General features: G+C 35.0%; 5 protein-coding genes across 5 annotated transcripts; 2 read left to right on the top strand and 3 right to left on the bottom strand.

Annotated features, from left to right (window-relative positions):
* Window positions 1–75: 75 nt before the first annotated feature.
* Window positions 76–4446, bottom strand: Tsp_00840 (conserved hypothetical protein). Its single transcript, XM_003376636.1, is given in 19 exon segments — window positions 76–216; window positions 254–359; window positions 414–500; window positions 516–643; window positions 697–752; window positions 827–1149; window positions 1212–1281; window positions 1351–1459; window positions 1524–1602; window positions 1677–1827; window positions 1979–2182; window positions 2457–2513; window positions 2590–2701; window positions 2763–3038; window positions 3091–3369; window positions 3460–3627; window positions 3701–3926; window positions 3979–4185; window positions 4376–4446. The coding sequence occupies 19 exon segments, from the start codon at window positions 4444–4446 to the stop codon at window positions 76–78; spliced, it is 2850 nt and encodes a 949-aa protein (XP_003376684.1).
* Window positions 4447–4709: 263 nt separating this feature from the next.
* Window positions 4710–5581, top strand: Tsp_00841 (ADP,ATP carrier protein 1). The gene is made up of 3 exons (XM_003376635.1): window positions 4710–4950; window positions 5046–5224; window positions 5477–5581. Exons 1-3 carry the CDS (start codon window positions 4710–4712, stop codon window positions 5579–5581), a joined length of 525 nt encoding a protein of 174 aa, XP_003376683.1.
* A 390-nt stretch (window positions 5582–5971) lies between these two features.
* On the bottom strand, window positions 5972–7869 carry Tsp_00842 (dynein light chain 2, cytoplasmic). Its single transcript, XM_003376634.1, is given in 4 exon segments — window positions 5972–6149; window positions 6882–6939; window positions 6956–7064; window positions 7792–7869. 4 exon segments carry the CDS (start codon window positions 7867–7869, stop codon window positions 5972–5974), a joined length of 423 nt encoding a protein of 140 aa, XP_003376682.1.
* Window positions 7870–9025: 1156 nt separating this feature from the next.
* Tsp_00843 (conserved hypothetical protein) lies at window positions 9026–10791 on the top strand. The gene is made up of 2 exons (XM_003376633.1): window positions 9026–9289; window positions 10699–10791. Exons 1-2 carry the CDS (start codon window positions 9026–9028, stop codon window positions 10789–10791), a joined length of 357 nt encoding a protein of 118 aa, XP_003376681.1.
* A 932-nt stretch (window positions 10792–11723) lies between these two features.
* On the bottom strand, window positions 11724–14060 carry Tsp_00844 (DNA topoisomerase 2-alpha). The gene is made up of 2 exons (XM_003376632.1): window positions 13981–14060; window positions 11724–12180 (listed from the first exon to the last, which is right to left on the bottom strand). Exons 1-2 carry the CDS (start codon window positions 14058–14060, stop codon window positions 11724–11726), a joined length of 537 nt encoding a protein of 178 aa, XP_003376680.1.
* Window positions 14061–14483: the final 423 nt, after the last annotated feature.

Raw genomic sequence — 14483 nt, 5'->3', positions numbered from 1 at the left:
TAGCGTAAACGAAAGTTTTACTGTAAAATATTTGTACAGGCAAGAAGAGGTGTAAGTGAAATATATATATGCATGTCATGCAAAAGTGAGTGAATATTCTCCTTTTTCACAGTAATAACTTTCCAGTGAATTTTCAACATTTTCTCCTGATGCATGCGGCGGTGATTCTTCTTCAATTCGATGAAGTTCTGATGTTCCACTGGCAAAACCGATCAACTGAAAATTTAAAGAACTTTTTTTAAATAAAATTTACATTCAGCAACTGAAAAATTCCACCACACACCGCATAAACTTCATTCTTCTTCGGAATTTTCTCCTCAACTTGTACAACTCGAGCAGTGATTGAAAATGTGCAAACACTAGATATATCAAACGATGTTGAGAAAATTTTCATTCAACAACCCTTTCTTTACCGATCCCGTAAATTGATGGAAACGGAATTCCACCGTTGCTGGTCATTCAATTTTTTCCAAATCACCAATGAACTGTGGGCGTGGATACTGTAAAAAATCAACGGATTCTTCGGTGACCACTGGACAAATGTCGCAGGTCGACGTCCGTTTTCGTCCATTGCTTGGATGCTTACCAAAGATTGTCTGGAACGTCGGCTGTATATGTGAATTGTTCCAAACGCGGAACCGGCCTTTGGAAAATAAATTCGCATGTTTCAACATTTTTCAATTTTTCAAATCTTACCAAAAATATATTCGAATCAAATGGAGACAAATCGAGACACAAAATTTTACATTTTTCTGAAAATAACAAACAGATTTGTCTACATACAAATAAATGAGTGTATTAGTGCTGTTTGTTTTCAAATTATTACCATAAGTAAGCCTGTAAGTAGTGATTTTTGTTGTATCCGCAAAAAGTGGAACGTCGATCAAGTGGCCATCACTGCCGGCTAATGTAAATCGACCAAAATGGTCACTTGTGAAAAGTAAGCACAGGGCCGGTGTTGTGCAGATCCGCCTGGCAGGTGTGAGAATGACGCAGCCGCCTGGACCTAGACCCAAATCCATGCAGGATCCAATACCGGAAGTGATTTTTCGTCCTCGGCGGAGAATCACTGACCACAAGTACACTCCCACACAGTGGTGCAAGCTGGCCAACTGAAACGAAAATTCCTCCAAATCTTCTTTCGAATTTCTAAAATAATCTCATTTTACAAAATGTACTAATACATAATAATAACTGCAAAATCAATTTACTCAAATCCACCAATAATTGTCAAAGATAATACTGTTCCGCTTTCGATTACCTGCTTGCAGCAATAATGAGCTAAATTGCAAGTCGTATAATTAATTAATAAATTCGTGCACAATCATCATTCATTCTTGATTGCCATACCAGTATCATAAGTAGGCTTTTTCATTTCTACTTCACCCTCTTTCCACGGTATAGTATCATGCCAGTAATCAGATTCGAATAAATCCCATGCAACTACGGAACCATCTTTCTAAAGCAGTGATGATAATCAAATGGACATTTTTATTTTTCATAATTTCACCAAAACTGTTTACCAATCCGGCAAAAACAATGCTTGTTGATGGTCCAGTGAAAAAACAACAACAACTGGCTTCACAGTTGCTAAACAGTAATCTGAAAGCAGTTCGTAATGTGGATAAAGGGAAAGAAATGCGATGAATGGGAAAAATAGTCTTTTAAAATCAAACTTTTCAGGCTTAGTGAAACAAGTGCATTTCCATACAGCAGAAATTCCACAATCTTGAAGCTGCTTCAGAGGCGACTTTTTGATCAAACATGATATCACGAATCGATTGAAGCTTTCATTTTTATCAAAACAAGCTGCAGTGACGTGACATTCTATAAAATATTCCATTCAAATTATAAAATTATTACATACATTAATTAACAGAATATTATTATGCTAATGAAAAGAATATCACTATTTTTCATGTTGAAATTATTCCGCATCTTTTTTTACACAACAGGTGGAATAAATCAAATGAATCACCTTGGCTAATCAATCCAAGATTGAATGAAGCTTTCCCTGTACTAAAACTGTCATCTGCAGATTGGAGCAGGAGCGGATTTTGATTATTGTTCAGTTCAATAATTCGCAACAAAGCAGTGCCAGCATTAGTAACGAAATCGTTTCTTTTTATCAACTCGGAAAAATCCATATCCTCCATAAAATTATTATCATCTGTTTCGCAACCTAAAACCTTGAAAAGTACATATTTTGAAGTTCAGTTATCAAAACCATCCTGCCATAATATTTTCAATTAATTTCTAAAGTATATTTTAGAAGATATTTAAAAAGTCATACAATTCAACTGCAACATTCCTTCCTCTCAATGAAATATTAAATCGTAAAATATATTAAATTGAATTAAAATTTATAATTAATTAATATTAATTTAATAAATTATTTTACAAAAAAATAACAGGATTGATTTTCAACTAAATTTCTTTTGCAAAATTCATTCTACCGTTCAAAAAATGCGCATAGTGCATGATTATATTTTTGATATACTGTAGTTCATATTCTGAAAATTGACATTTTTTTAAAAGTCAAGCGATAAGTAAGTTTCGCGTGAATATTTCATTTCTTAGCGAATTTACCTGTGCATGTAAAATTATTTTCTGCAGGATGTTGAGTTTGTTTATCTTTTACTATTGACTGAATGACTTCAATCTCACGGTCCACGTTGTCATCTTTCGTTTGAGTCGCTTTCTTCAAAATGCAATTATTATTATTGTTAATAATATTTTGTTTGAATCTTTTGTCACGCTACTTGCAAAATTCCACTTCTTCCTGCACGTCTTAAAAACAGATCGTAATCGCTCAACGGAGGGATGTCGATCATGTTGTATGTTGCTGCTTCCAATTCGATTAGCGGTTTCAAATCTTCAAACCGATTCAACAGCTCTTGATAAACTTCCCAGTGATTTTCGCCCAGTGATGCGCGACTGAAATCTATTCCCACTGGATCTGGTAGATTTGGAATGGTTATCACTTTTTCCATCGAGGGGCGCTTTCCAGAATCAATTACACCATTCACGCGTGAACTCTGCAAACAGAATTAAAATATCTCTGAATTTCTTTGACGACATGTCACTTACATCAGTTTCAGTTGTTTTTGCTGACTGAGCCGCTGAAGAACTGGCAAAAGTATCCTCGTTTTGCTCAACAATTCCACAACTGCTTTGCTTTTCTTCATCCGTATCCGATTTATATTCTTCAAAGTCTTCTTCGTATTCTTCAAAGTCGTCTTCAAAATTTTCCTCTTCATCCTCTACTGGTGGTTGAAAATTTGTCGATTGCAAATTATTGTTCCCCTTTTCAAAAATGACAAGCTTTTCCTCATTTTCCATTTGTTTTTCAATTGCAATTTTATTTGTCTGAAAAGAAGCAATTCACTTCACTTGCAGAATTTCACGTCAAAGACAAATTATTCATGCCATCGAAAAATTATGAAACAACTCATGTACCTTATTTAGTTTTTTTGAAGATTCATGACTTTTTGATTTGGTAACTTGTTTATTTTTCTCCCATGATGTCAGGATATTTTGATGAAATTTTTGCTCTTTATTTCTTCTTTTGTCCTCATTTATTTCACTTGGTATTTTGTTCATTTCAGCATCTTTTGATTTATCATCCTGGTAATTGAATACAAAATTAATAATATTAATAATAAAAGTTACCTCTAAACAGGAAAAAGGTATTTCATACAGTGTCGATGGTGTGCTCTTTTCGCTTGTTGGATGGCATTTTTGCATTTGAATAATTTTCCACCTGAATCGACATTTTAAGCACAACACTGTGTAACTTGTGATCAATACAACTTACGTTTGATTTGCTCTTTTTTCTGTTGTAACTGTTAAGGAAAGTGGAATCATTTTGGGCAGTTTTGATTTGGATAGTTTTCTCCACTTCATGCAAACGGTGATGCTTTTGTCTATAAAGAAGGGAGGAAAATTATTTCAACCAACTCATTATACAATAGTTACTTTTTCTGATTCAGTAAATTTGCGTTGTTCTTCTCATTTACAGTAGCACTTTTGCGCGGTTCAGCTTTTTCAACACTTCGTGAACGATACATTGATCGTTGATTTGCACCTTGTCCAGCGTTTGCTGTGATATCGTTCTTCACGGTTTCTATGGTAACCTTATGACTTTTGAAAACATGCTGCTTGATTTCTAGGAAGTACAGTTTTCTACATAGTTTATTAATTATATGAATTGTGTCACCATTAAAATATTATATATTTTTTTTCTAATTTATTATTTCAAAGTTGAACTTAAATATCGTTTACTGTATTATTGTATTGCAATCATTAGATGATTTTTATATAGAAGAAAATCATATATTTGTTAAATTTGATGTATTTGACTTGAATTGTAGACATGCGAGAAACGGCAAATCGAAATTTTGGACCAGCGACGAATTTTTTTCTCTTCGGTACCGCGGCTGGCATTGGGCGAACAATTGCACATCCGTTTTCAGTTTTGAAAATACAAACTGAATCTGGCATGCCCGGTGGCAGGATGGGTATTTTCAAAGGCGCTTATTGGATATACAAACAAGAAGGCGCCAGTGGATTTGTGAAAGCTTTGCCCATTTCAGTGGCAAGAATCGTTCCTCACGTCGCCATCCAGTGCACCATTTTTAATCATTTTACTAAGTATGCATTTTTCTTTTTTATTTGCGATTTTTGTTATTTCTTTATTATTCAGAAATATGAAACCTGTTGAAAAGCCTAATGGTACAAGAGCGGGACAGTTGTTCACATTTGGGTGTATTGGAAATACAATAGCCACATTGATAACACATCCGTTGGATGTGGTGAAAACTCGCCTTCTTGTTCAACCATCTACGTTGAAACGACAGTTTTATCGTGATACGGCAGATGTTATTACGAAAATGGTGAAAACTGAAGGACTTTTTAGTCTTTATAGAGGTTTACTTCCATCGATTATTGGTAGGTATTTTGTATAATTTATTAGTACGAAAAAAAAGTGTTGAGAATGTAATTTTTAAAATATAGTTTCTTGAAATTGATGATGCCTTTTTTAGGAGGTTGCATATTCAGTGGGACGATGTTTTCCGCCTGGGATATTTGTGATGGTTTGCCATGGCGCGCACGAGGTGCGGAACCATTCATAATTGGAGAATCTTACCTGTGGGGCATGATAGCAGTAAGTGCAGCTTGTGTTGCCAGCCAACCGTTCGATGTTATTCGGCATAAAGTTATGGTATTATTTATTTGTGTTACTTTTATAAAAAGTTCTATTTACAAGTTTAATTATTCACCAGGCTTCCAGCCCCCGGTTACCAAATTATGGTTACACAGATGCCAAAGGATTGAATATACTTTCCCTGGCTTGGAATGCTTACAAAATCAACGGCATTCCTGGTTTTTTCCACGGTGTTGTTCCCAATTTATGCAAAGTAACATTTCATTGTATAAATTCAGAATAAATATTTTCGTAAATAATTATTTCTAGGTCGTTCCGCAAGTCACTTGCTACATGCTTTTCATTTCCATCATGTCGAACATGTTTAAGCCGAAAGTGGATTTGCATCAGTCTTCACTATCACTGATTCGATAGCTTACCACTTTTTCTTTGCATCATTAATTTGTGATATTTTCACACTGAGTGAGGTTTTCTTTTGTTCTGCGGTTTAGTGATAAATCTTTTTTAATAATTTGCATGAAATGAAGTAAAAAGTAGTCAACACTATCAAGTAAAACTTGAAAGATTTACTCATTGTTCCAAGCACGACAAAATATTTTTAAGATTTCACACGAATTACACTATTACAAAAGAAACAGAATTGTTGTCAAAATTCATGTTGTTCAGTCATATACTATTAAGTAAAAGAAGATAGTGAAGAAAAAGGAATAAATAACCCGAAAACAATTTTCCTACATAATTTTATTTTATGATGTCATTCAGCGAAGTAATCGCACAACTTCAAAGGTATAATATCATCGTCGATTAGCCACTTCGGAATAACAAAATTGCTACTTGACCCAAATAGAAATAAATGAAATTCTTCGTCTCGTGAGTTACATAAGAGCCAAAGTTACGACCCACGACGCAGTGCCAAGTTGGACTCCAGCGTTTGTCGAATTCTTTTTTAATGTAAGATGCAATATCTTTCTCGATGTTACAACTGAAAAAAAATTTCACATTAAGCGGTAAATAAACGCCATAGAAATAATATCAAAGCTGACGCTCATACATATTATATATAATGCTGTGCTCAAATATTAACCATGAAATTGTTTTCGATTAAAGTAACACTTTTAGTGATTTTAAAAACAAGTAATTAAACCCATAGACTACCACCAAACAAAACCATGGCCGCAATAGCCAAAACAATCTAAATGCCGCCAATGATATTTAAGCATCATGCTCTAAGTGACAGCCGTTCACACGCCAGCAAAGAAAAAGGAAGTAAATTATCATCAACATTCTCATATATGAATTTGAATTTTCACATCAGCTGCGCAACCAGCCGTCAACAAATCATCACCAAGCAGTTGCATATCTACATCTATACCTATGAAATATTAACTGGAGAAACTCAAAACCAAAACTGAACTAAAAAATGCTTCTAAAAACATTCAAAACTGTTTTTAAAAAATGAAAAGTAAAAGTATCAAAATGGAGTTAATAAACTAGAAACAATCAGACTTAATAAACAGGTGAAATTATTAAACTATTATTAAATCATTTTAAAAAAGATGAAAAATTACTGATTCAATTAAACAAATTAATTTTAACAATAATACTGAAAAAAATAAAAACAAACCGATTCACAAAAGGGAATTTCACACAACTTTTCAGAAAGATACCAGGAAATTTTACAAAAAAAATCAGAACCAACCAAAATCAAGCTTACTTTTCCATTGCTTTTTGGGCACATTCTATTGCGTGCGCTTGCATTTCTTCAGACATATCTGAATTTTTAATAACTGCCTGACGATCGACCATTTTCAATATTCAACTTGTGAAAAGAGAACCACCAGCCGTCACAAACCGAACTAGCGTCACTAGGAAGAATGACTGCACCAAACCAATTTGTCTGAACAATCGATATTTGCTGATTTCTGATTGGTCAATTTTATAAGCATCTCGGCAGAGCATCCCTCTCGACTCCGCCTACTTTTTCATTATAAATGTGCACGAATCAATTTGTACTTCATCATTTCAAGTATTGCTTTGTAAAAATAGAAATTCTAAATTTAGCTACGGAAAATATTTGCCGTGGTAGTTTTGTTTAATTTTATTCTTTCAACAATAATAAACATTTATTATTAAAACTTGAACATCGAAAATGTCATTACGATCTGTAATAATTTTCAAAGTGGAAAATTCATCTTAACAAATCATTTATTTAATTGAATATAATGTCAAGTGAAAATTTATTATACGAATGCATGTTCAGAATGTTTTGAAAATTTAAACTGCTGAAAAAATTGAACTTTTAATTCACAATGCATTTTTAATCTTTTTACTGCAAAAAAGCATAATGTAATTGTAATACAGCCAAATTTAAACTGACATTATAGTATATAATCTGGATTCATAACATTTTTGAATTCATTGAAGTGTTTTTTATCGTGTCTTCAAAGGAAGTTGTTTGGTGTATGTAAACGTTTGGATGTAAATTTAAATTATTAGTTTGAATGTAACTTTACAAAATAAGCACATTCTGTAGAATAAAACGTTATTATATTCGTATAACAAAATTTTGCATTTTATTTTTTTCTAAATATAACTTTTTAATGTTTACCACTTGTTCATCAAACTTGAAAGTGCATCAGTGTTGTTGTCATTTGTGGAATTTGACTTGCAACCCTGCAGAACATGATCAAGCAATCAGTCATGTACTTAGAAATTTGAATGGTGAAAATCTCATACGAACAAAGGGAAATGTTTTGTTCAAATTTTATGATAAAAATTAATGTTTTCTTTTAAATATTTGAAGTTTTTCTTTAATAATTTTAAAAATCATTTTAAAATTTGGTGTAAAACAAATAATATGACTCTTTACATATGACAGATGCAAGCGCCTCAAATTCTTTAAATAATTTTTTAAATTTAATTTTCAATCGCAAATTAACACAGCTAATCATAATTAATCAAAATAAAGCAACGAAATTTCATTTTACAAGAAAGGTCGCATCATGCTTGCATTTTGTTAGGCATTTTACAATCTGCCCTTTTCTAATGGAAATTTTAGCCAATCGCTAGCTAAATGTTTATGGCTATTGTGAAGTATAAAATTAAAAATAATGAAAAATTCAATATTTAAACAACATTACTTTTCAAAAAAATATTTAAATTTTGTTGAGTTTTAATTCTAAAATTTTTATTCTGATTTTCATAATTTCATTTTTGCTTAATGTGATGAAAAATAATGAGTCATCATCTTCATGTACAGCAGCTGCTTTGTTAATGCTTGATGAACAGACATTCAAAATTTACTTATAACTATACATGATATGTTAATTATATTAAGTAAAGTGAAAAAGAAAATCAAAACATTTACATGTACTATTTTCATCTTAAATATGACAAGAATACCAAAAAAAGTGCTTTTGGAATTTTACAGTTTGATGTGAACAACTTCAATATATGTTAAGTTACATTAAAGCAAACGTTACACAGAAGTAAATTTAGCTTTGAAAATGCTTTTCATAAAGTAGCAATAACGAAAATATATTCAGAAACGCAGAATATTTTATATTCATTTTAATCTCAGTTTAATAACTATTATTGATTACACTCGGCCATTACTATACTCATAAAAATAAACGTTGAATTTCAACTGTGGTCATTTAGTAGCTAATAAGCATGGCTGAAAAATCACAAAAGTATATAATTAATGATAATGCTCATTAAACTGAAAAATGATTTCCACTTTTTCACTGTTTGCACCCGTCGTTAACATATTTCAAAGAATTGGAAGTATATTTCTAAATTAAATTGTTCGAATTATCTTGTTCTTGAAAATTTAGTCGGGATTTGCAGGTTCCGACGATGACTGGACAGTTTTGGGTATCGCTTTGCCTGGTGGCTGTACATCGTGGACTTTACCCATTTAAAGAGCGGAAAGTGGCCAGATGTGGATGGCTCGGCGGACGCGGCGGAAGCTTCCTCATCATAGATGGCCGGGATGGGTTTCGTTTCTTCCGTACTGCGCTTCTTCAAAACCGCTTTCTTTTCCATTTTGTATGCCAAGTGCTCAACCACCGGGCAGCTTGCGATGTGATCATTCCGCTTGATAACCGATGTCACATCAAGGTTGGTCCATGTGGCACCACCGCAGCCCTTTTTATCCAATACCAAAATAAACTAAACCTTAATAATGAAGGAAACACACTGTACATTGCTGGAGTGAAATTCTTGTTGATTTTTCCATTGTATTACAATCGCCTTTACCAACATATGTGATGTGACGAGAAACGCGAACAATGTTTCACAAAGGCATATGCGTTTAATCATGCGTAAAATTAAGTAAAATTGCGAGCTAACGCGGAACGTTAGCATTAGTGCCATTTGTAACCCGGAAATTGGAATTGTTGCTACAACATTCCAGATTTTTCAAACAGATTATTCAGTATTCTGACATTGCACCCGGAAGTTAGCATCCAATCTTGATAAATTCCAACAGGCAACAAATTTATTTACAAATAGTGCGAGCAGATTTATGTATCAGGAGGGAAATCTGTACTAGACCGTTGTTGGCTGTTCATTACTGTTCTTGTTGCTGTTGTTAGCTAGTGAAAAATAAAAATCACTATTTAACTTATTTTTTGCATTGTTTTTCTGAATTATTACTATCGCATTTGATATAACGTCACTTTTGTACAATAAAATATAGAATGATAAAAATTATTTTCGGGAATGCTGATCATGAAAAAGTATAAACTTCACCACAAATGATATATTTAAATAAACAAAATTTCAATGAATGACAAAACTTCAAACAGACGCAATAAAATTTTGGAACAATAAATACTTCCATAATTAATGCTACGTCACTACTATTAAAGTTATGTAATCCTAAATGGAATATTTGAACCAATGAAATGAAAAAATATTACAGCTAATCACAAGGGAAAGATTTCAATCAATGAGCTATTAGACAAGGAAAACCAATACGTTAAGGAGAAGATTTGACGGTCCAATAAAATAGCGTGGTCAACAACCAATAAGTGAACAGTGAGACCGAAGGGGGACATAGTGGGACCGAAGGGAAACATCCCATACTTGCAGTATTCAGTTTCAATGGACGGGCATGAAACTTTCACCATTATTTGCTTTTTCTTATTCCACCATTTTCACCTTACGGTGGAAGAAAGATCCACCATTGCACCTATCGTAGCATCGGATAATGTTAAACTTTTCTTCCTCAGCGGTGCCGATGTGGAAGGCACTCTGCGATCAGCAAGCATACTTTTTTCTTCTGCTGGAGTAAACCCGATTTCTCCTCTGCCTCCGCCTACTTTTCGCAGTAAAATTTCATTGGTTGCTGCTCTGATGCGCGCGTCTAAATTTCATTTGTTGTCACACCTCTGCATTTTATTTGTCAAATTTTATTTCTAACCTTTTGACTGTTTTATGATAATTTTGTTGTTCTCAGACCGAGAAAAGTAAGAGAATGAAATTACGATGAGAAAATAAAAAAAACAATATAATACAGACTTCAGCCAAATGGCGTTTTTTATATTGTATTAATGTTAATATCATTTATGGAAGAATATGGCGATATTTTTGTTTCCATACTCATTGCAATGTTCTGAATTTTTTACATAGAGTTAAATGCGTAGGCCATGGTTTTATTTATGCGAGAAGACATGAATCAGACAATTTATTTTTGGATAGCACAGAATCTCATGATCTATCCTACTTAAACGGTTTACTCAGCAGTAAAAAGTATAACATAGTGTAATACAAAACAACAATATAACATAATACAATACAAACGAACATTATAATATAAAACATCATACAATAGAAAGGCAATAAAAAACTGTACAAGAGTGAATAAAAATAAACAATGCAGTTTGTACAGGAAAGGCTGGCACTCAATAATTCTCCGCCTCGGATACTACGTACGCCACAGCTCTTAAAAACTGTTCCATTGTACGCGTACCGCCATCGTATTCTGCAGTCAACGCTGTTATACGTTGCTGCAGTTGTTCATATTTCTTATTTTTTATTTGTAAATCATTGGCGGTGACGCGTCCTGATGTTACCTGCTGATTCAATGTTTCCGTTGATCCCTGCTCATCGATCAGCAACTGGAGCAGTTCATAAAAGCCGAGGTGTCGCTTCCATGCAAATTGTCAGCCATGAAATAAGACAAATCAGAGCAACGTCAAGCACAGAGAAGAGATAAGTAATAAGATAGAAAAAACGCGGTTCGTTACTCCCACTGTTTGTACATAAATTTGTTGCCTGTTGAAATTTATCTAAACGGATGTAATGTCAGAATACTGAATAATCGGTTTGAAAAATCTGGAATGTTGTGGCAACACTTCCAATTTCCGGCTTACAAATGGCACTAATGCTAACGTTACGTGTTAGTTCGCAATTTCACTGGATGTATTGTCGACATCAAAACTAAACATTTGCTGCGCTGCCGATCAAAGCAGAACATTGACAAGCTAGTTATTTGATGGGCATTTCCATTTTCGTGATGCGCTGGTGAGCATTGTTCTCTTTTTTTTGTTCAGTTATTTCCTGGATACCGCTTCACCAGATTAGCTGCATTCATTAGTACATCCTGGCTTGGCTGTCCGCCGACGTAGATTTCTCCGGCCAAAAGGTACGACGTTTCTGCATCACAGGACCAAAATATACCGTATTCGCATGGCATGTATTGTCGAAGTTTGCTTCGTCCGCGCGTTGAGACAAGTTGTTCATCAACAGTCAAGAATGCTGATGGCTTGTACAGATTTTTCAAATTTGTTTGAAACATTGTCCATACATCTCGAACTGCAGTTAATTTTCTACATTTCGATATTGCAGCTGTCGTGCTGGAGTCATCAGATCGGCAGAATCTTAGCGAATTTTTAAGTCTTTTTCTACCCCTGACTGAACAAAAAACTGGTCTTCCGTTTCTTAGAGACGGCAATTCAGCAACCAATTCATCAGAAGATGTGTAGACATCGGCAGTGATTAGCAAACTAATAAGTGTTTAGATTTTTTCCTGAGAAGAAGGTTTTCGAGATTTGCATGTAAATGACTCACTGCGGACGTTTCGCTCAGGTGATTAATTCTGCTGCACTACAAGGTTGACCAATTCGCCGTTACAGAGCTCTAGTAATGGCGAACTTCACACAAACCACATACTGTAAACTGGTGCTGTCGTCAAAACACGACCAGATTTGCATGTAAATGACTCACTGCGGACGTCTCGCTCAGGTGATTGATTCATCCATTTTCAACCAATACGTTTGAAGTAGATGTTGAAGAAACAATTAAATCCACACTGTTGATTCAGCTAATCAGATACATCGTCACCATAAAAATTATCAGTAGAGCTGCTCCATGCTTCTGTCACTTTATCCAAAACAGGATTCCAGCTATTCATAATGTAATGTGTCGGCCATTTTCTTCCAACTAGATTGTTTCTCCTCTTCGTCTGCCCGCACCGTTGTTGATGAGCATGTCTTAGGGACTACGTGTAAAAGACTGGAATCTAACACAGAATATAATTATCCATTGAATAATAACAGTATTGTTATAAGTATACAACATACCTGCAGGACAGCGCTACACACAATGATGCTGAAAACACACTCTGACTGACTGTTTTTCAGATGGTTTCCTTTTATCCTGGTCTCTGGCCTTTGATGATGACGTCTTTACGGTGGTCCATGGCTTGGATAGAGGAAAAACGTCCCTCCTGTTCAAAATGGTCGCGGTCACACCAAATGGTCGATGGACGCGCCGTTGACGGCATAGGGATCACTTATCACATTCAATCAGCAGCGTCAGATTTCAATAATTGTGCCGCTTCGGACTTGAAAGAGTGAGGCCAAGCCGTCAGTGAGGACAAACGTCGGTCCAAAATTCAGGCGATCCTTCAAATCGAACTTTAAGTTAGATAATGTGTTTATTGCGTCGGGCGTAACAATAACAAATACACAGGTTAACTTCGAATACCAAATAATTTTCGGAAATTACCATTAATAACGGTTCTCAGGTAGGAACCAAGAGGGAAATTATATAGGACATTGGCATCGGGCGCATAATGAGCGAACTTGCTGAGCGCCCTGGTCAATGAGTCTGGCTACTACCGTGGTGGCTGAGGTGGCAAAGGAAATTCTTAAAAACAGGCGTGATCCAACCTGCCACTGGGCTGTGGAGCTCCCTCGTAGTGGAAGTGAAAAAACAAGCATGGCTCAGTTCGGTTTTGCGTTGATTACCGCAAACGAAATGCGGCAACGCGCATCGACGATACACGACACGCTGGCAGCAGCAGCTCATTACAGTATGAATGAAATGCAAGAGAGATGCCAAAAAAAGATTAGCTTTTGGTAACAGAAAAAGACAATAAAATCAACAATTGTTGCATCAAATATGGAGCATTTTGCCGCAGTGATAACTGTCATTGATTTGTGAAAAATGCTATAATGAACCCAGCACGTCAAAATAAACGTAAATAAACATAGCTACAACGGCAGTTTTGTTGCATTTTTCACCACGTAAAGACTTCAAAATTATTTCAGTTAATTAATTTTGATATAAATATAAAATATATATGTAACCTAATACCAACTGATGAAAAAAATTTACAAGAAATCGAGATCATTCGGGCTTTTCGACGTTTTTCTGTCGAAAAGTCAATTTGACCCCAGGAGTAGAAAAACTCACATAGCGCCAACAATCAATCAGAGGATTAAATCTATTTCTATTGAAAAATTACTCAGCAGTACTATCAAACAATTACTTGTGTAAAACAAAGAAATATCATTGCTTACGTGTTAAATGATGTGCAACGAGCCGCCCAAGTCTGTCTGCTCGACGGCTTCCGAACCGTCGCGACTTTCCTCGACGGCATAGTTCTTTAGCAGTTCTCCAACCACGGCACGCGGTTCCTTCCGACCTCTCGTCGTACTCCGGGTCCGATACACAGCTATTTATTTATAACAGCATTACAACACAGCAGCGCACAGCCATACAAGCGAACACACTGCCCACACTTTGCTCTCTACTGAACACCGGTGGACGGTCGCTGCCTTATATATACCGTACCATGTACCGCTTGACCTCCCGTGGCGCCCTTAACTAGCGGCGATTACTAGGCTCGCTCCAACGGGCTGACAAAAAGGGAGATAACGTTCGCTCGGTGATAGTTAAATGCAATATACACGGGTCGGTGCTTTGTCTACCGTAGTCCGTTGCAGATGAGACTGATTTTCAGGTACAAAAAAACTCTTGCTTTATTATTTGATACATATCTTTTTCTCACTCTCTCTCTACA

This window comes from Trichinella spiralis, assembly GCF_000181795.1.
Source record: "Trichinella spiralis strain ISS 195 chromosome Unknown Scfld4, whole genome shotgun sequence".
Taxonomy (NCBI): domain Eukaryota; kingdom Metazoa; phylum Nematoda; class Enoplea; order Trichinellida; family Trichinellidae; genus Trichinella; species Trichinella spiralis.
This window is presented reverse-complemented; position numbering and strand designations above follow the sequence as displayed.